General features: G+C 34.5%; 1 protein-coding gene across 2 annotated transcripts; it reads right to left on the bottom strand.

Annotated features, from left to right (window-relative positions):
• Nucleotides 1–26: 26 nt before the first annotated feature.
• LOC149422678 (UBA-like domain-containing protein 2) lies at nucleotides 27–13,011 on the bottom strand. Of its 2 annotated transcripts, none has more exons than XM_089633904.1 (4): nucleotides 12,798–13,011; nucleotides 8,968–9,045; nucleotides 7,683–7,910; nucleotides 27–2,625 (listed from the first exon to the last, which is right to left on the bottom strand). In XM_089633904.1, the coding sequence occupies exons 1-4, from the start codon at nucleotides 12,906–12,908 to the stop codon at nucleotides 2,623–2,625; spliced, it is 420 nt and encodes a 139-aa protein (XP_089490030.1). In that variant the 5' UTR covers nucleotides 12,909–13,011; the 3' UTR covers nucleotides 27–2,622. The 2 variants fall into 2 exon arrangements, with proteins under 2 accessions (XP_089490030.1, XP_089490031.1); XM_089633905.1 differs by having other exon boundaries at nucleotides 27–2,608.
• Between the last annotated feature and the right edge of the window lie 9,656 nt (nucleotides 13,012–22,667).

Below are 22,667 nucleotides of genomic sequence, written 5' to 3'. Positions count from 1 at the left end.
CTAAAATAAAAATAACAATATTTAAACTTTTGTCTTTATTCAGTTTATGCTTAAAACTTATTAGCCTTTGCATGTTTTTCTTGTTTGTACAGGAATCGAACAATCCAAACATGGAGGCAAAGCTAATTGGGTTTACCGAGAAAACATATTAGGAATAGGAGAAAAGTATCAAAATAAAACTAGAAACTTTAAATATTTGCATCAATAGAAATTATCGAATGAATCCATTTCAATGACTATTATCAACATATTTACAGCAGACAGTAGTGGAGAATCCAACTATAACAATGATTAAAGCTACCCAAGTCAGCACTCGCAGGTGCAGGGGTCTTTATATATTTATTTATACATTTAGGATAGACAAAACTATCCAATACCCTCCCGCAGTCATGAGGCTGACGTTTAGTTTCACAAATTCACAAATATCACTTTTGATTCACACAATTAAATCAAAACCAATTTCAAAATATACAGCAAACTGAGGCGTAGGTCATCACACCCAACAAACCCGCCAATCCTAAACTGTTGCAAGTTTCTCTACCAGCCGAGATGTAAGCGCACATTTCTGAAAATAAACGTCGCATCTCGTAGTGAAAATCATCATAGATTGTTAATTTATTCAACATAAGCGACCAATGCGATGATTTCATAAATTTTTCTGCCACGTCTCACTATTCCAAAACAATTTACAGAAACAGTCACGCACATATAAGTTATAATGAAAACAAGCCGGGCTACAACAATAATTGTTACACACCAATCGATAATCGCAAGTAAATGAGATATAGATTTATTTAAAAGATTTGCAAATAATTTGGCATTTTGTATTAACTAAGTAAAATAAAAATATCAAAACTATCGCTAAGTGCGAATAAAGCATTATTTCGGTCTAGAAGTAAAGCATTTCATCACGGTCCTTTAAAATATCTCACTGCGGGCGGAAAGCACTACAAATGTATTACAGTTTGTTATTGGAAACTGCAAGTTTGAAAATAATAACACTATCAAAATATTATAATAATAGTACATAATAATCTGATTGTAAATTTACAGTTTACAGTATAGGCGTATCTAACAAATCATAGAACACAACCATTGAAAGGGTGTTCCCATAGTATAGGTTATGGTCAATGGATACTTGAGTATTTTTTGCGTTACAAAGTTTCAAACGAAACATTGTATAATTAAGTATAAGATAATAATATCTTTATTGAATGAATGTATTTTGAAAAGACTAACAACAATCTATATGCTTTTCTTTTCGTGTCATCCATTTTCTTCCTTTTCTTCTGCAGAGAATTGTACAATTTCTTAATTCAGGAAATCTACATAAAAGTAATATGCTACATATTTTCAAGATAAAATATGTTTGCTCGCAGAGGAGATATTGGTTACATCATATTATTATTTTGTGAAATACATACATCACTCTCCAAAACACAGATGAATTATTAATGAAGGATGATAAAAATGAAATGACTAAATACTATTTACAGTGCTCTGAATGGAATCGCTCCAATTTACGCCACCTAATATTTAACAAGTTAACATTTGAACTTATGTAAAGTTATCCTTGATAATATTAAGATATTTAATATGTCAGAAATTTAAGTAGTCAGAAAGTATTTGAATATAATACAGTACTTTATAAAGCAACTCAGTCCAGAGGACTGGCATAACAGATGGATATTTACAGGACCTAAAGCATAACTGAGCCAAAATAATATTATTGTAAAAGGGCCAACCAACCATCAGACCATGACCTGAACCATTAAAGTAAACCTCTCCACCCAGATCAGGGTCATATTACTATTACCTAAATTACACAGGGAAGATTAGCCTGAATTACAAACGACTAAATATTTTGGTTCAAACTTATAGTAATTATAGTGTCCAAAATGTCCAAAGCTAAGCAGACAACACTCCCGTTCAACAAAACACAACGCTCGGGGGACACTTTCTCCAAACTCCTCTCCGCGGCAACGCCTGTCCATGATGAGGAACTCCTTACCACAGCCCACACAAATATATTCTTCTCAAAAATTATAATCACATCACAGAATAAAATGTACATTTTTCAGTTATTTTCATTGAATACGTCATACCATTGCTGTCACCTTCTCCCCCATCAATCCTCGGCTGCCATCCCATTGTTGTCATCACAGAACCACTTTATTCATTTAATATTATTAGAAAGAGAATCCCTAACCTTAAAAAAAAAAATGAATAAATACAAATCACTCGAGTATTATAACATTGATTTAAGAGGAAAGGGAATATTATGTACACCCGAACAACTCGCACACCTTTCCTCGACACTGGGAACTTAACTAGATAGAACATCGAAGAAGAACATTGAATGGAATCCAATTTACTGCGGAGACTTAACTTAAATATTATTTCTCACAAACGAGAGTGAAATTAAGGTTTGATTGAGAAATTATCGTAAACAGGAGCGCACGAGTTGGAGTAGGATGTTTGCTGCCTTCACAATCAGCACCGGAGACCACTGAACACTGGCCAGTGAACCACTCCTCTGGTGTTTCCCATTTGGCAACTACTGCAGTCTCCTGGTCCCCGCTTATCTCTGCATGCGCTGCCCGTCCACCTGCAATCACAACATTACTATGTATTTATTTATGTATGTCCAATATGGCTCTTACATTAATTTTTACTACACTTATGTGTTTTGAAAAGTCAAACACACGGCGCGGCTGATGCATACATACACGTGTGTGTGATCTAGTGGCACCTAATATTCAATCAAAATGTCAAATGGTAGTGAAAAAACAAGTCCCCAAATCTCAGCAGCGCCGATCTCCCACCATTTACTCGGTAAGTACTTAAATCTGTCTGGCTTCGGTTCAGTTTATTTAATTTTAAGGTTTCAGAGAGGGATAAGTATCATTAAAAAAAAGTTGGTAAATCTTCAACCAACCCCGTGTCTTTCATAACCTAGATAAATACACAAACACAACCAACAAATAATAATTTTAAAAAAATAATAAATATATTACAAAAATATTATATTTAATTATATATTTCTTTCACATTCACATTGTTTACCTATTAAGTATTAAATTGCGCTGTTAGTCAGTATATTTAGTTTTAGTTTTTGCCCGAGTGAAGTTATTTCGAGTCAACTACCAAGGTAGGTTTTTGCTCGAGTGAAGTTATCTCGAGTCAGAACCGAGGTAGGTTTTGCTTGAGTGAAGTTATTTCGAGTCAACTACCAAGGTAGGTTTTTGCTCGAGTGAAGTTATCTCGATCTTAACCCCTCCGACATTTCGCGAACTTGAAGCTAAGATGTCTTAACCGAAATGTCAATTTCACGAAAACGTTGTCTTATTACCGCCTCACAATCAAAGCTCTATAAATGAAACATTACTGAACGGAGCCGAATAGTAAAAACTGTTTTAGAAAGGTTACAAAATAGGCTTTCAAATTGTTGTATCATAAATAAATATTAACATTTGTAAATATTTAAATTTAGAATGGAAACATGAAAAATAGGTTAAAAATGACTCACGTCATGTTTTTAGGTGAAAATGGTACTAAAATCACAGATTATGTAAACAAAAATATTTATTCTATTGTATATATGTGTAATAAACACTTTTATCACCTCATTTTTTTATCATTTCATATAAAAATATTTTATAAAAATTTAATATGTGAAGCGCGCGGCGCTACCGGCAGACATTTTGCGCGGATAAAAATTTTGTGTCAATTATGCGACTGTCAGCAGATTCCTGTTTTGTATTTCCATAGACAACTTGGTAGTGATGTGTAGCTTGATCTATAATCGACCTTTTAGTTTTTGTTTGAGGGATGTAACTAAAATAATAACGGAGTAAGAACGATTTCTATGGAGAGACACGCGTTGACGTGTAAACACGCTTATTGTACTTGACTGCTGTCGTATTTTTAACGCATATATCTGCTTACGTTGCTGAGGGGTTAAGTACTAATATTTTTATTTTTAGGAAGAAAGAATTTTTAATCTAAATAAATAAACAAAAAATGTGGGGGGGGGCGCCATCGGTACTTACTGCACAGAGCGCCAGATTTCCAGGATCCGGCACTGTGAAGCACAGGACTAAAACAAGCCACACACCAATAACATTCCTTCTTAGCCAGTCCAGGTGAGTAAGGAATCAGTGTGACAATAAAGATGTCAAAAATTTGGCCATCTTTGAATTAAATAATAATATCTATCGTATTGCTCTTAGCTTTCTATGAATTTTTGATAATTTCTATACTTTATACTAGTGTGACTAGGTCTGTCTGTGCAGATTGAGAATGCGTGACGCGTGATGCTTTCACGTCCAACAGATAGCGCTGTTTAAAAAAAACTTATTTTCCAATAGATGGCCCTCTTTTTTTAATACTTTTTTTTTACCTGTCACGGGTGACATATACAGGGTTTTCCAATAAGAGGTGTTATTTTGAATAGCCCGCTATTTCGGTAGATGTTACTTTTGAAGCTGTCATTTTTTGACATCTGACAAGTAGAAACTTTGCCATTATTAAAAATGGAACGATACACGCTTCAACAATGCATTGAAATTATTAAAATTCACTATTATTAATTATTAGAATTCCATCAAAAAATCATCTTGAATGATGAGGCCCATTTCCACCTCCGTGGCTTCGTCAACAAGCAAAATTGTAGCATCTGGGGCTCGGAAAACCCAAGAGTTATTGTTGAAAAGCCTCTCTATCCTCAATGTGTGACTGTTTGGTGCGGTTTATAGTCCGGCGGAGTCATTGGACCTTACTTTTTCGAAAATGAGGCTGTTGCAACAGTTACGGTGAATGGATTGCGCTATCGAGAGATGATTAATGATTTTTTATGGCCGGAATTGGATGGTATTGATCTGAACAACGTTTACTTTCAACAAGACGGCGCTACGTGCCACACAAGCAACGAAACCATTGATCTTTTATGGGAAAAGTTTCTTTGAATATCAAAATAACACCTCTTATTGGAAAATCCTGTATATACAGGGTGTCCGGAAACTCGTAGTACAAGCGGGAAACTGGTGAATCTACATCACATTTGGAGTCGATTTTGTAGTATATTTTTTTTTGATTTGAGCTTTCGTTATCGAGTAAATCGAGTTTGAAGTTGATTTTTTTTTTTTTTTTTTAATCAAATTCTTATAAATTATTACTAAAGATCAAAGTACCCAACTAATTAAAACTATTTGAAAGTAAAACAAATGAAGAAACTCGGATTTGAAGCATTATTTTGAAATCATCCTTCATTTAACCCGGTGTAATCATAAAATATTTCTGCTCTGCAGGGTTTAAACATCTGTTGTTCAACCCTAAACACCAGAAAAAAACTTTAACTCTAAAATAGCCGAAAAATATTTTTTTTTGGTTTTTTTTTTTTTTTGAAAATGCTCAAATCAAAAAACTTTATGTTTTTTTAGGTTCCCCATGTGGTGTAGATTCTCCAGTTTCCCGCTTGTACTACGAGTTTCCGGACACCGTGTATACAGGGTGTATCGGCACGTACCCGACAAACTTTAACCAGCTATTCCTTAGCATATTTGGAGTAAAAAATCTTATGTGCACTTTGCTGTCCGGTAACGTTTTTTTTTAATAAAAAATTTATTAAACATATTTTCACCACATGTCACCACTGTTTTATACTTTGTCAAAGTTTGAAAACCCATCTGGCAAATATTTTATTCGAATTCCGTTGAATAATGCACGTGTGTACCTATATTGGCGAACTTCTACAATCACAACGAAATGGCACGGCACCATTCGTCTCATTTTTAACTATTATTATTTAGTGTGTGCGAAAGAGCAAAGACGCTTTTTGACATACTTGCTTATAACAGCTGTTGAACACGAAACGCAATGCCAATGACAGTGATGTAGTGTGGAAATTTTAAATATTTTTGTTTTTAATTGAAAAAAAAATGCTACCGGACAGCAAAGTGGCCATAACATTTTTTACTCCAAATGTGCTAAGGAATAGCTGGTTAAAGTTTGTCGGGTTAGTGCCGATACACCCTGTATAATATAGGTATATAAAAACACATGTGTATTCGAATGCAACGTTGTGTCAAAATTTCAAAGCAATCGGGGAAAAACTTTCGGAGATTTAAGATTTTGAACAAACATTTACATTATTATTTACTAGCGACCCGCACCGGCTTCGCACGGGTGCAATTCACTTATGTGGCATCATAAGAGTGCATTTTTAGCACTTTGACACTGACAGTTTATAGTTACAAAAAGTGCAAATTTAGCAATAATTTTGCTTTTCGTAATGTGCTTCATTTTTTATTTATATTTTATTGTAAACATACATTTTTGCACAGCTTTTTTAGATTATAATAGCTGTACATATCAATTTTAATCTTGTATCAGACTATACTGCCAGTAACTACAGAATGTCTTTGTGTACAATGTTTACAGCTTTTCTTTCATTAGACAGCACAAACAGATATTGCTTAGAAGTTACACGCGAAAGGGCTACATATAGTTGTCTATGTGAAAAACACTCAACGCTCAAATCTAAACCTGCACATTAAATGTTTGAGCCCTGCGACTTGTTAATGGTCATTGAAAAATACAGTTTTAATCGAAATTACCAAATGTATGAGCTTTGTTTATGAGGTATAGAAGTTTCTGTACTTTTAAATGGAATACTATTCACTATATCGTATCTGTCTTGTTAAGTTAAATTGATGTTGATATTTTCCTTGATTTATGTCAACTTTGGATTACATGTTGCATAAAGAGATTAGGTTTACCATGATGTCTGACATAAGTCGTTGCGTCCTACGATTTTTCATGCAAATATCGAGGCCCATCCGTGAACGATGAAGGTAGTACATATAATCAATTGTTCAATGTCTGTGTTTATTTGACTGTAAAGCATCCTGAAGATGAACGTAATTTTCTGCTCTTAATTTATTTTGATTATTGTAGAAGTAAGCTAATCGCTCTGATTCAATTTTTGCATATTGATCGACCAAGTAATAGCTCATTAACATCCCTTATTTAAGGGGTTAAAATTATTGTCTTGTCATTATACAATAGCAATAATAGTTCATACATGAAACCGTTTTACGTAGAGGTGCTCCAGTAATCGGATGAACTTGAGAAACATTAATGGCTTATTCGTCTTCTCCCCGACACAGCACCAAAAGATACTGTAAGCCGATATAAGATCTGTGCAACTCTGAGATTTTTTGCAAATTGTCGTCACGTCTGGGCAATACAATATATCTTTTTATCAAATTGTTGTCCAGCTATCAATACTGCTACTTCACTTATGGATGGGGCATTATAGCGGCCGCTGTATTCTCCGAAAGTTACTTTATATACTGTTACTTTTCTATAAATATATTATGCATGTATTATAATTATATATTAACCTTCCGGAAGAAATTCTCTAACCGATAGTGAAAACCGTTTTAAAATCTATTCCGTAGTTTAGGAGAACTAAGCGCACAAATAGACAGACATGAAAAGTGACTTATTTTATACTATTTATAGATAGAAGATAGATAAAATAGTCGTAAAAACATATTTTTTAGGAATAGCTAAAATTTAAGACTGGTATTGTGTAAGCTTGCAGAGATAAAAGAAGCTAAGTGATGCAAATCGCCTTCTTGGGTACGGGAAAGTTACAAGTAAAATTATATTCTCACTGTGGCTGGGAAGTGTATCCTGTTCCTCTGATCGGGAGGTGTGGTGCCGCAGGACTGGTGGGGCGGCAGGGGGGCAGAGGGGGGCGGCAGCGAGGGGCCGGGCCCGGGGGCGCAGGCCAGGGGCGAGGGCGCGGGCCCGGGGCTGCCCGCCGACATGCGTCCGAAGGCGGCCAGCGTGTCGGGGAAGTTGGGCGGGGTGGCGGGCGTGTTACACGGGGTCATCAGTTGCTGTACACAAAGGCAATCAGGTTAGCATTGTCATAAGAAAGCTGTTTATTTTATCCCTATTGGCTGTTTACTTCTACGCAAACTAACGCACTTTTCGCCGCAATCTACACATTTGACCTGATGATGGACACTGCAAGGCTGCTGTATGAAACGTTGACTAAAGGAATTACCATAATACTTTTGGGTGTTTAAAAATGCATTCAAAAGTGCATAGATAGAATTAATAAAATACGCTGAGAAAATTTTGCATGTTTTCATTAGTATATTCAGCAAGCTATTGAAGTGTGTTCACAAATTAAAAATGAAACAAAACATTAGAGAGTAGTACGCCGGGCGATAGAACTGAAATAGCCGCCCCACTCCTGTCAGGGTGCCAGATGACAACAGAACAGCGGCGTTCTGTGACCTACTATCCAATTTTCCAGACAAACGTTTTCCATAATTTTATTTGTATACAAAAAAACTTAAAGAGACAAATTACATACTTTTAAAATATTGTTTGTTCTGGAAAAACACAAAACTGGAATGTAAAGCTATGGCACGCCACTGAAATATACATAAATAAGTGCCATAGTATAGCCACTACATGTTCATTAGTAAATAAGATTGTGTAACAGTAGCGTAATGTTGGTTTCCCACAGTTTCTATTCTAAGGTCTACATATTTCATAAAACAAAAGTTGAAATTGAATCAATCAATGGGTTTCTATCGCATAAAAAGCATGTTCTAATTGATCTATTTCATAGAATCTATGAAATACATAAGGTGGGATCCAAACTTCAGAGAAAAATTTGGAAAAAAATATCTGGAATATGGGATAGTTGATCTTTAAAACCATTATAAATACACGCTTTGGTTGCGATGATTGGCGCTTTTAAGCACTATTTTGAATGATTCCCTACCGTTTTCAAATTCTGATCAGTCATGGAGCATAAGTCATGCTGATAACAACATAACCTTGATGGCTCATCACAATTCGATCAAAAGCTGAAACGGGACGATAATCGAAAACTAAACGATCAACATGCATCTTTTGGGAATACATCTGAATATTAACCTGGCCGAAGTGTGGAGCCGCAATGCCGTTTGGTCCAGTGGGAATGGCCACCTCTTGGAAGAATATTGAAAGCGCTGTCTGAAATGAAAAAATAAAGTAACATTAATGTGTCATATTACATACCTTATACATCAAATATTCTTATTGCAGGTACGTGGCACTGAAAATGTTACTTATTAAGTGTAGATCTAGTACACATGAGCAGGGTTTTTAACCATTCCAGCGATAGCTACCTAAATTTGGGTAACACCATCATTGTCCTTGGGCGTTAGTTACCCAAATTTGGGAAGCTGTAGGTATTTGGTTTTCATGAAATAAAATTTATTTTGAACTATCGGCAGTCAGCTACATAATACGTTTAGTCGTAGCTTGTTACCTTAGCTTCTGTCTAATACCAAAAGATGTCACTAATGTTTCTCTCTTGGAATATTCCAGATAACGTTTTGAGTAATTATTCGGGATCGCTGGCCACGGGTAATACGAAATTTTTAAATAAAACCTTTTAATTCACCATTCGCATACGTAAAATAATATAATGAAAGTGAATTTTCATTTTACTTAGTTAAAAATTAAAATGCTAAAATTAAAAATTTCCCAAATGACGTCAGTTTCTTTTTATAGTAATTAAGGTAAATCAAAAGGTAATTTAAAAAAAACGTGTGCTTGGCCACCAATCCTGAATAATTACCACGTTTTGTATTGTGTGGTCTGGGAGTAGACGTCATTTTAAATTGTTTTCTAAAAATTGAACATTTGTTTACATGTTAAAGATTGCATTTTTTAATTAATATCCGTGACCATAGACATTTTTAATAGACTTAGGGGGTATTTCACTATGTCGGGCTAAATATCTGACTAGCTATCCGTTGGCTGGATTTAAAGATCAGAATAACTTCGTTATTCAACGGCGACCGTTTCACCATTGTTTCGAACTTCCGGATAGATAACACTCGAAATAGTCTGGCAACATCGCAAAATGTTTGCAGTTACTCAATCTACTGCCACGGCTGTCATGCGCCACAGTCCGCACACCGCGAAGTGTGCATTTTTTTGGTTATGTTATGTTGATTATCAGGTCATTTTAGATAGATTCGTGTCGAATTAATACATTGTTTCTTATTTTGAACACAATCAAATAATTCAGGATGGATCATACAAGCATTCAAATTCATTCTACAAAATTCGACTCACTTCTCAGCTGTTAAACTCGGAATGTTTTGAAGCCATCTTTGATTCGAGGAATAGCGCCTAACGTGAAGTTCGAGCACTGATTAGTCAAATCTAACTTTAACCCGAGCGTTAGCGTTATTCAGATATAGTGAAAACGAAAAAATGACTAATCCGCGGATAAGTGCTTGGTCAGAACATAATCAGAGATAGTGAAATACCCCCTATAGATAATAGAGAAATAGTAATATTCAATATTGCTTCAAATAAGTACAAGGTAGGGCAATTTTTATTGTAAGGAATTTAAGTTTATGGTTTAATTTTTATTAACTCTTTGCACGCGGCCGTATCAACTGTTGTTACGGCAAAAAGTCTATACTCACACGCGGCTGTATCAACAGTTGATACGGAAACTTTGACGGCCGATATTCCAGCGCTCTTTCGTCATAAATGTATTTCTTGCTCACTTGGATATTCGTAGTAACTAATCACGATGCTGACATCTACAAGAATTTCTCAAAAATAAAATTGTATTTCATAAAAAAAGATCGATAATCAAGTGAGCCTCTTCGCGCCTTTTAGTTCTTTAGTTTACATTTTTGTCAATGGATGGCGTTAGTACTAGTATGTCATTCACAACTAAAAATGATAAGTGATCATGGTGTCCCAATTGTGTCTATCAACACAGTGGCCTAAGTACACACACGCCGAGTGAATGGCGGGACCACATTCAAAAGATACGGTACGTCTTTCTATGAAATTTTATTTTTTTGTTTTTATAAACATCTAAGAGTGTTGACACACGAGGACTTGTTTTCATATTGTGGAGAATAATCTGTTCTGTCTATATAGTCCAATAAATCATGCCAGAATGCTATAATTTGACATTTAATTGTATGCATAGGTATTTGAAAATATGTACCGCGTACGGGTATAGATAAAACGGAGCAAATTAACGCGTTCAAAAGGTTAAAAAAACTAAAAAATGTGGGATAAATGGTGGAATAAAATGGATTCATTGCCTTTAAAACCAACTTGAGGAGATTTTATATTTTTCCGTATTAATATTAAGAGGTATGATTTTTGTAATAGACGTAACCGAATTCCAAACCAAAATCCCGGAAATGTCTATCGCTCAAGGCGTTTCGTATTTTAAATACGCTATCTCTCGAGTGGTAGACTTGATTTAGACAGCTGTCGCATAATATGTGATCCATCGGCGGCTATCTCCTAATGCGGATGTCAAGTACAATTTGAAAAAATATTTCAAAAATTAAAAGAAACCCATTTTGTTGTCAATCAATCCAATTGAATCAATTTATTAAATTTCAATTGCAAGCTTTTGAAAAAAAAAATTAAAAACATGGCCGAAGTAATATGACCAAGATATAATCCTAACCGCAAAAAACCAGCTTCCGTGATGTCACAATAATTACTGGAATCAATTTCATAAACTACCTAAAACCCATTTAATTTTGTATCCACTGGCAGGGCTTTCAAATTAAAAAAGTAGGGAAAATTTTATTAGTTATTTTACAGAATTTTATTATATTATTATGAATTTCAAAGAAGAAAAAGTATCATAACACTATTTGAGGTTATATTCTTATCACCAACAAGACAAGTGCTGATATTTATAAATATAATTGACAACTTCTTAAATTTGCAGATATAAACAATAAAAACAAGAGAATTAGTTATTATTATTACTTGTTACACACTTAATTATTGCCTTTCTAGAGGATAATAATTGACATTGTAGAAACTCGGTGCATGTGCATGATAAAAACAACGGGTAAATATTTACCTACGACTACCGTTTTTACTACTACAAAAAATTGCCCCTTTAATAACGCCTGCTCGCGTCCCCTTTAGAGTTATATCCCAGTTTTCAAGTAGTTTGTGGGCTACGCTAGGTTTGTATAGACTGGTTTGTGATTTAATTCTACCTAATCCAACCTAACCTAACATGTACGGAATATTTTCTCAAACGGTAGTCGTAGGTAAATAATTACCAAACAACGTAATTAGTAATACTACGTGGAATGCCAAGTTATTAAACAAATAAATAATGCCTTTATAGTGAGAAATAATGTCAATGTAGTAGAAACAATTTCGTCATTCATTAAACGATGACGAATCTCAATCCAGCCGTTCTACCTCAATATAAAACATAAACATGGATTACGTGTTGTCTTTTCATTCCATCAGAAATGTTGTATTTTTTGATCGGGAAGGATATTATATTATCAAGGAAAATAATGGTTCGTCCGGGACGTTTCCCTGACCTTGTGCCTTATAAAACCCAGGGGTCAATACACATTACACATGCCAAACTGTTGACAAACAGGACAGATTGTCCACATGACAATTTGTTGGTAAACTCCGCAGCATTTCGAGATTGCGGGGCGGAAATTCCTAGTAATCGCTAATGTTTTGCCATTCGCAGTCTTGGGATAGTAATTCCACGCTAATCAAAATATCGTTTTCAGTGCCCTTGCAAAAGTTTACGACAAAATGTTGGCAGCTGTCCCTCTCGACGCAAGACGCGAAGTGGCCGCAGAGAGGGACGGCGATATGCCGATTACAAAACCACCGCAAGGAAGGAAGCAGCCATTTCATGACCAATGTTTGTTTACATGTGAATAAACCTAAATACTCACCTCGAATTGCCAATGTGCAGCTTGTAATAACTGTTTAGCCTGTTCCCTGGCACAACCAGCGGCTAACACGAATTGGTTTATCATAACTTGCTCGCGCAACGTTGTATCCATTTTAATATTTATTTGTCGACACAATGCACAATTTTTACCACCGGCCGTGTTATGGTCTGTTTTTACTTGTTTCCCGCACCCTTCCCTTTCCCTCTGAAACGTACTATCTTTCCGTCGTAGTACATTCACATTGCGTTGATTTTACGTTATAACGACTGCATTAACTTATCAAGCCAAAATAACCTTTATAAACAGTCAGTTACAGGTTATTATCTCATACACTAGTGGACGAGATACTCTCGACATAGTTTACCATTTACTGAAAGTATTATTTATTTCATTGCAAATCTAATTACAAAATGCATACCAGCAAAAAATCATTTTTTGAAAAGTTTTTTATTATTTCACACAGTACACGACTGTATTAGTTCGAAAGTCAACTGATCAAGCTAAAATATTCTCTATTTGCACAAGTCACAGGTTGTTATCGCATGCACAAGATACTCTGTAGGTGAAATATATATCATTAAATATTATAACTCTGGCTTTGTCACCCAAGAAAATATTTATAAATTTCATAATTTCTTATCCTCAAAAATACCCTCCACGCAGCATCCCCGAAGATGTCATGGTGAAATTATTTACGTCGGGGCCTTTGATTATATATAATATAATTATATTTATATAATCAAAGGTCGGGGCGTTATGTGAGGAATTAAAAAAAATCTTTGTTCACGTCACGGTAATGTTGTACCGCAATGTTTCGTTCTTAATCACGATGACGTATCGGATTGACCATAAACTATAATTTAAAATTTCGACTGATCTGCCGAAGCAATGATAGTATTATTATTTATTATCAAATACTAAAATTCCCAGTTATACACAACATGTCAAACTGCTAAAGAAAATACATATTTTCATGTTATTATTTTCAACGACATTATTTCAGAATTTTAATTTGCTATACTTACTTGAACTCGCCGAAAATTAACTAAAAACAGTACCTACCTAATGGAAGGTTTATCAAGGAGCAATGAAACAAAATATGGACAGAATGGTTTATTTACGAATGAGACACTTGCTTGTGTAGTTGTAGTGTACGATGGATCAAAATATATACAGCTCGACATTTAAGTGTAGAAAACAAATGATGGCGCTGCAATCGTTTTCTAGGTTTTAAATGGCAACACCAAGATGGCTCATAAGACAATGAATGTATGTTAAAAAAAAAACACTTCAGCCAAAATGCATATTTCATAACGTATTTGTATTTTCAAAAATTTTGCACAAAAAACTGTAATTTAAATGGAAGTAAAATAAAACAAAACAAGTCTTAAGTGGGCGTTTATTTCGCTATAAAAACGTAGGTACAAAAGGTATTTAAAAATCTGAGTCTATTAATTCAACACCTGACATGTAATTATTATCTTCGTCCTCATGCGATTCTTCTTCTTCCGTATCTTCATCTTCATCTAAACGTATTATCAGTTCATCGATATCATCATACAGAGTACTGCCTCGTGCATAATATTCTGCCTCAATTTTCATCACGTGTTTGCAACAATTTTTCCAATCATCAGCACTTATGCTATTAAAAGCATTTTCTGTCAGCTCTTTTATATTGACCGTGTTTCCAATATTCTGAGATGCAACTTTTCGTTTGGCCTGTGCCCAAATTAGCTCAATCGGGTTAAGGTCGCAGTGGTAAGGGGGAAGCCTTACAACCGTGTGACCATGCTCTCCTAATACTTCATCAATATCATATACAGGCTCTGGCTTATGCATTTTAACCAGAGCCAACAATGATGGTTTCCTTAATGAATTGTCAAAAACAATGTTGTTATGTAATAACCATGCTTTTATGTCATTAACTCTCGTTGAGGTTGTTGGTGCCTTGTTTCTCACAACACTGTGATAAGGCGCATTATCCATGACAATAATGGAGGGCTCTGCTATATTGGGTATGAGCTTCTCAACAACCCACTTTTTAAAATTATGTGCATTCATTTCAGAATGGTAATCCTCTTTTTTGTTTGTTCCACTAAAAATTAATAGGGCATTAGGGACAAAACCCATTTCACTTCCAGCGTGAACAATGATCCAGCGCTTACCTTTTGAAATATCGTGTTGAACTCCTGTCACATCCATAGATTGCCAGCATTTCTTTAGCTTGTAGGATGAATGGATATAACTTTCATCCAAGTAAATAATATTTTTTTGCAGTTCTTCAGGTAAATTTCGGTTATCCATGATAATTTTTAAGTAATGCTCTCTTTTCGCCGCAATATTTGTTTTTTCAATAAGAGCACTTCTGTTTGTTTTGCACTTTTTATAAACAAAGCCGATGGAATGCCAAATTCTTCTTAAATATTCCCGGCTACCATCAAATCCAATGTCTTCTTTGAGTACAGTTAGTAATGTTCTTAAAGTTGGGACTTCTTTTCGCACTATGTAAAAAAAATGAATTTTTTGTCGAATGGCACAAATATCAAAATCATCCAACTCTTTTTTAGGGCGTCCTATTTTCCGTTTTCCCGGTGTTTCAAATTTTCCGTCTGCCTTTTCCCCTTCCTTGACGATTCGTCTTACCGTTGATTCAGATTTTCCTGTGTGTGAAAAACATCATTAAAATTAGTATTATAGAAAAAAATTATAGTTAAAAAAACACATACTAGATAATATTCATTTAGAAAGAAAGAAAGAAAGATAAAATTAAGAAAAAAGTTACTTTTCTATGAGTTTAAAGAAGTTGCAATTTTTTTTTTTTAATTGAGTTATTCCCTTTTTCCTGTGGCCTCATATGAACTGTCAAAAGGAAATGTCAAATTCGGATTGTTAAGCATAACCTCAAATCAGATTGTAACGGTTATAATCGCTCGAAAATTGGCATAAATCTTCTAATACTAATGAAATATATTAAAAAAACTATACTACGTACCAGTCATTTCTGCAGTTCGTTTGTAAACATCTTCTAAATTAGATAGGAGCATCTTCGCGCGATATTCGGCTAGGCAGCGTTGAAAAACGCTGTATATAACTTCTCTTGCACCACTACGTATCGGTTTGTTCATTTTAATTAAATTCAAACAATATACAGGCAAACAATGAAAAAATAATTATTAAATGAGCGGATCATACACGGATTTAAGACAGTAAATCGGAGCAACATGACCATAACATGACAGACATACAAAACGTCATAGACAAAGCAACTAATTCGGTGTTGCCATAGTAATGAAAAATTTAGTTCCAATTTAATACATTTCTAGACATGCTGGATTCACTGTAGTTTAACCGTCTGATTGCCAATCGTCGACTTTCGTCGATTCGTGTTTTAACGAAGATTGCCGATCGTCGATTTCCGTCGATTGCTTCAGTCGTGTTCTGATTCGCGCGTACGTCGGGTGTGGTGCTGCGGCGTTGGTAAATATTATTCTAATATTATCTTAATAGTTGTAAGATCGTAGTGAACCGTTTAAATTTCAGATTAATTTATTATTTTTTTTTATTTTAGTTAATTGAAAAAATATAACGTCGAGGGCGTCCTCTGAAATGTCTGACAGCGGGAGCGACGATTTCCACTCCTCTAATTCAAGTTCGAGTAGCTCTGATGAGAGTGATGTCATACCTGTGTTTCCCAACCGCAGGGTGCGAATTTCCAGTAATTCTTCGGATCGTGACCAAGAAATGGAGAGTAACACCGGAAATTACTCATTTTCAAATGTACCTCCCGGAACCAATTTTTCTATCGAAAATTCTCATTTTATCGAAACGCCTGGACTTCGGGATCCTCCTCCGCGTGATTCTAAACCAATATCATATTTTGATTTATTTTTTAATGTCAATCTGTTAACAATGATAAAAAATGAAACCAACAAATATGCCCAACAATTTTTTGAAAACTCTTCTGAATCTTTACGAAACAAATCACGTGCAAAGGCTTGGAAACCGGTGTCTGTATTGGAAATGAAGGCTTTCATAGCGGTCATACTTGAAATGGGTATTACACGACGACCGTCAATTGTTTCCTACTGGAGTACAGATTCAAGGGGCATACCATGGTTCAAACAAATGTTCTCAAGAAATCGATTTCAGATAATTTTGAAATTTTTTCATCTAACTGATAATTCCACCTTGGCTCCATCCAATCATCCAGACTACGACCCCTGTGCAAAATTCAATATGATACTTGTCCATGCCAATGAAGTTTTCCGACGCCATTATATCCCTAATCGCCAGCTCTTTGTTGATGAGTCATTGGTAGGGACTCACTGCCACTCAAAAATCAAACAATATCTCCCTAACAAAAAACACCACAGATGGGGAGTAAAGTTTTGGATGTTATGCGACTCCATAACCCATTATTGCTTGGCATTTTTTTGTTACCGAGGAGCAAAATTAGAGCAAGACGAGGATGATACAAAAAAATTTGGCCTTGGCCATGTTGTAGTAATGAATCTGTTAAAAATTGGTAACTACCTGGACAAAGGTTATCATATTTTTGTTGACAATTTTTTTACAAGCATTCAACTGGCCAAGACTTTATTGGAAAGAATTACGTATATTACAGGAACCATCCGTCGAAACAGGAAATATATACCACGTGAGGCACAAGTGTCTCAAGTTGGAAAACCGAATTATTATAAAAGTGACGACATTCTTCTCTGTTCATATCGAGATAAAAAAACCAAAAAACACCCGGTCATCCTAATTTCTACAAATAGTAATACGAGTGACGTCACAGTGAAAAAATATAGGGGTTCATACGAAACGCAAACAGAAAAACCACAGATGATTCATGAGTACAATAAATACATGGGCGGATTAGATGAGTCTGATAAAATGTTGTATGTATATTTAGATGAAAGAAGAACATTGAAATATTGGAAAAAGGTAACATTTAACATTTTTGGAAGAATGGTTTTAAACGCATATATAATATATTCAATCAATAATGAAGGCAAAAAAATTTCAAGACACGAGTTCACATCAAAAATAATTGAATCGATTGAAAGGGAATGGTTACCTACAAAAAAAAAAGCTGAAATTTCTTCAACAATTTCATTCCATAAATCCAAACTGCAGAAGCTTCCAGGAAAGAATTTACGTCGCTGTGTGGTCTGTAGTAATAAAGATGGTGCTGGGCTGCGTAGATCAACGACTATTTGTGCGTATTGCAAGAAGGGTGTCCACACGGCGTGTGCAGGAAAACACAGTTGTTGATTTTTTTTGTTTTTCATTTTTTTCTGAATAAAATACTGTATTAATTTATACAAGCGTTTTATTTCAAATATTTCAATATTCTTTAATAAAACACCGAAAAAATCATTGAAATCCTTGAAAATTCAAAGAATTTATGGGGTTTTAAAAAAATATAGTTTCATAAAAAATAATGTTTTTTTGGTGGCATTTTACAAGCAACTGTATGAATTTTTCGGCACTCAAAAGGTTAATCTATATAAATAAAAATCTAAATGTCCAAAATCTTAAATCTCTGAAAGTTTATCACGGATTGCTTTGAAATTTTGACACAACTTTGCATTCTAATACGCGTGTGTTTTTATGGTGACCGGATAAATCATCAAAATGATAATTCATCACATCTTTAAAAAGTTATATAAAGTCATAGAGAGTGATGAAACAAAAACTTTAACTAGGTTAGGTTAATTTTTTTTTTCATCGTTTTTATTGACTTTATATCACTTTTTAAAAGTTTGTTGAATAGTCACTGTGTTGAGTTAGCATGGAACCGTTTTTATATAGATGTAACCTGTGACAAGTAAAACATGCTCTTTTTGACAAACAACGCCATCTGTTGGACGTAAAAGCACATGCGCTATTGTTTCTCTATCTGCACGGACAGACCGACCCACAGCCACCCGTGGCGAGGTACAGCTACTTTAATAATAATTATGTTCTCATTAGGAAGTTGACGAACGAAACAAAAAAAACATTATTTGTTGAATTGAATCGCGACTCTAAATTTAACCTTTTGAACGCGTTAATTTGCTCCGTTTTATCTATACCCGTACGCGGTACATATTTTCAAATACCTATGCACGCAATTAAATGTCAAATTATAGCATTCTGGCATTATTTATTGGACTATATAGACAGAACAGATTATTCTCCACAATATGAAAACAAATCCTCGTGTTTCAACACTCTTAGATGTTTATAAAAACAAAAACATAAAATTTCATACAAAGACGTACCGTATCTTTTGAATGTGGTCCCGCCATTCACTCGCCGTGTGTGTACTTAGGCCACTGCGTTGATAGACATAAGTGGGACACCATGATCACTTATCATTTTTAGTTCTGAAAACTTTTTCTCAAACTCTTTTCTAAACTCAACACTTAAAAATAACACATAAATTTTATATTAAATCAAATAAAACACTTTGTTTATTAACCACGACTTTATTATTATTACATCTACCGGTTTCGCTACGGTCGAGCTTCATCAGGATGTGAAATATAACTAAAAACTAAGACAGAGGTGATGCATATTTATAGGAAAACAGAGGGAGACAGAATATAATACATTATAAAAGTGTGAAGGAACACCAGAGGAAAACACCAGAGTGAAGGAACATGTACGGTGTTTAAATGGTAAAGGTTTTTCGGAACTCGCCAACCACTTAATATCAGCAGACCATAGATTTGATAAAATAACAGGTACTAGCCTCTTACATAAAAATAGTATAGGCATTAGGTTAGACAATTTAGAATCATTAGAAATCAGGAAATCTATAAACAGTAACTTATCAGACCATTTATTAAATACACAAGTTAATTTATCTAATCAAAAAAACACATTCTATAGTCCTATATTTAACTTGTTTCCCAGAATCCTTTCCACTCTTAAATAATAAGTTTATGCTTTTTCCTATGTCTTTAAAATGTATTATTATATGTATAATTCATGTAAAAATGTTAATTGTTATTATATATCTTCAATTCACTATGCCTATGTAATATTTGACTCCTCCCACTTTTATAATGTATTATATTCTGTCTCCCTCTGTTTTCCTATAAATATGCATCACCTCTGTCTTAGTTTTTAGTTATATTTCACATCCTGATGAAGCTCGACCGTAGCGAAACCGGTAGATGTAATAATAATAAAGTCGTGGTTAATAAACAAAGTGTTTTATTTGATTTAATATAATATGTCTAACCACAAAGTGATTGCTTCCTACGAAAAAAAAAAAAAAAAAAAAAAAAAAAAAAAAAAAAAGAAAAAAAAAAAAAAACATAAATTTTATATCACTTAATAAATATTGTTTTTTAAGCACTTTAGAGGAATCTCTGTCTGTCACATTTTTTTGGAACTATGGTAAACTTTAAAACAGGGTTCGATACATAAAGACACACCACATTCTTTACATACGTATCTCGTTAACTGCATTTTTTTATTTTTCAATCGGCATACACGACATCGTCTACGCGGTTTTTTTATTTTGCCAGTTGATGGAATCAATTCGGCCATATGCTTAGCGGCATATTTAGGCAAAACCCGAAACGGGTTGAGGTGGGCTGATGTATTAGGCTCTGGTATTTGAGAAATCTCTGGTTTATATTTCTCAACTAGTTGCATAATAACCGCCAATTGAAAATCTGCTAGAGATTTTTTTATACCTGTCACTTGGGTGTACAAAATAAATGAATTCAATAAATATAGGTCAAGTATGTGAAAAAATACTTTTTTATACCATTTTATGGTCTTCCTCATACAGGATAAACTGCTCAGCATCATGTCGCTTTTGTCAACAGCTCCCATAGATTTATTGTAATCAATGACACAGGCAGGCTTGCGAATGGGTTGTTTAGTTTGGTGATTTATTTTACTGGTTTCCTTAAATGAGTTATCGTGCAAGGTAGTTAGCATATGTACATCCCTTTTATCACACCATTTTAATGCTAAAAGGGGACCGCGGCTTTTTGACTCAAATTCGCCTTTTTTCAGTTTAATAAATTTTGGCATTTCCTTCCGGTTCTTTTTTACCGTCCCACAGGCATTTGTTTTTTTCGAATGCAAAAAATTGAATAAATTTGGACTTGAGTACCAATTGTCACACCATAAATTGTGCCCTTTGCCAAAATAATCAGTTAGGAGTGTAGTAACAACAGCGCCGGTTATTCCCAAGTTTTGTTCATCTGTAATTTCCGTGCCTTCTCCGCAGTAAATTATGAAATCTAGAATGTATCCAGTTTTCACATCACACAAAACAAACATTTTGATTCCAAAGCGATGTCGTTTTGATGGAATATATTGCTTAAAAATTAGCCTACCCTTGAAAACAATGATACTTTCATCTATACATAGGTCTTCATAAGGTATCACAGACTCCTTAAATAGTGTTCGGGTGTGATTTAAAACTAACCTTATTTTATAAAGACGATCTATAGGAAGCGAATTTGAGTCACAGAAATGTAAATTTTGCAACAACAATTGATATCGGTCTCTACTCATGATCTGGCCAAAAATAGGGGAACTTAGATATATATTTGTACTCCAATACTCTTCAATAGTCAAATGTTCGTTTCTTGTCATAAGCATGGTTATTGCAAAAAATAGATACATTTCTTCAATACTTGTGTCCTTCCACTTATGAATTCGTGACTTCGCACCAAATTCCTTTGAAATGAGAAGAAAAGTATGGTAGTCGTTTGTTTCTCGAACAATTTCATTCATAATCGAGCGATTTAAAAAATGTTCAAAAAAATCACTTTCTGTTGAATTTTCGTTAAATTGTACAGAAACGCCGGATTGAAAATCATCAAATTCGTGTACTATTGGAATATGAGGTCCAGACACCCAGGAGTGTAGCACTTCTTCACTTACAGACTCATTCGCTTGAGTTTCTGTATCTGAAAGTTCCGAAGGTTCAAATTCATCTTCGGACATTTCATAATCAGAATCCAAAACGTTCAATATATTTTCAATTTCATCATCTTCCAAACTATGGGCCATTTTTTATCCGAAAAATCAAATGAATTAAAAAACTAAAAACTTGTGAACGTTTCCTAATAAATTTTGAAATAGTATATAAAACACGAAAATAACACGCACTTTAGTAATATATAACTAATACATATATATAACAAAATATATTTAAATTAATAAAGTATATAGTAAAGTCAATAACTCAGTTTTGTAACACAGTAAAATGTTAAAAAATACGCGCAATCGGCACAATATGGTCACTCGTGGATACAGTAAAATTGAATTTGCTAGACGAAACACAAGAAATCAAAAAAAAAAAGATTTCTGAAGTGAACAAATTAATTTGAATTTTTCGTAATAATTCAATATTACAGCAGAACACAGAATGTTATCGGCGCAGATTCCACAGATCAACTCGGCGCGCGCAAGCGCAGATAACATACTAGTACTAACGCCATCCGTTGACAAAATTGTGAACTAAAGCACTCAAAGGCGCGAAGAGGCGCACTTGATTATGGATCTTTTTTTATGAAATACAATTTTATTTTTGAGAAATACTTGTAGATGTCAGCATCGTGATAGTTCTACGAATGTCCAAGCGAGCAAGAAATACATTAATGACGAAAGAGCGCTGGAATATCGGCCGTCAAAGTTTCCGTATCAACTGTTGATACGGCCGCGTGTGAGTATAGACTTTTTGCCGTAACAACAGTTGATACGGCCGCGTGCAAAAGATTAAACGGAATTGACAACCGTCGCTACGCACCCAGATATGTGGTTTATTTATGGCACCCAGTTTCTTTAGCTACAGTCGAACTTGGTTATAGCGATCACGGCAATAGCGAGTTCACGGCTATAATGAGC

This window comes from Hesperophylax consimilis, chromosome 7, assembly GCF_061612785.1.
Source record: "Hesperophylax consimilis isolate HC1 chromosome 7, BYU_Hcon_1.0, whole genome shotgun sequence".
Classification (NCBI taxonomy): domain Eukaryota; kingdom Metazoa; phylum Arthropoda; class Insecta; order Trichoptera; family Limnephilidae; genus Hesperophylax; species Hesperophylax consimilis.
The sequence above is the reverse complement of the archived record's forward strand: the minus strand, read 5'-3'. Positions and strand labels throughout refer to the sequence as shown.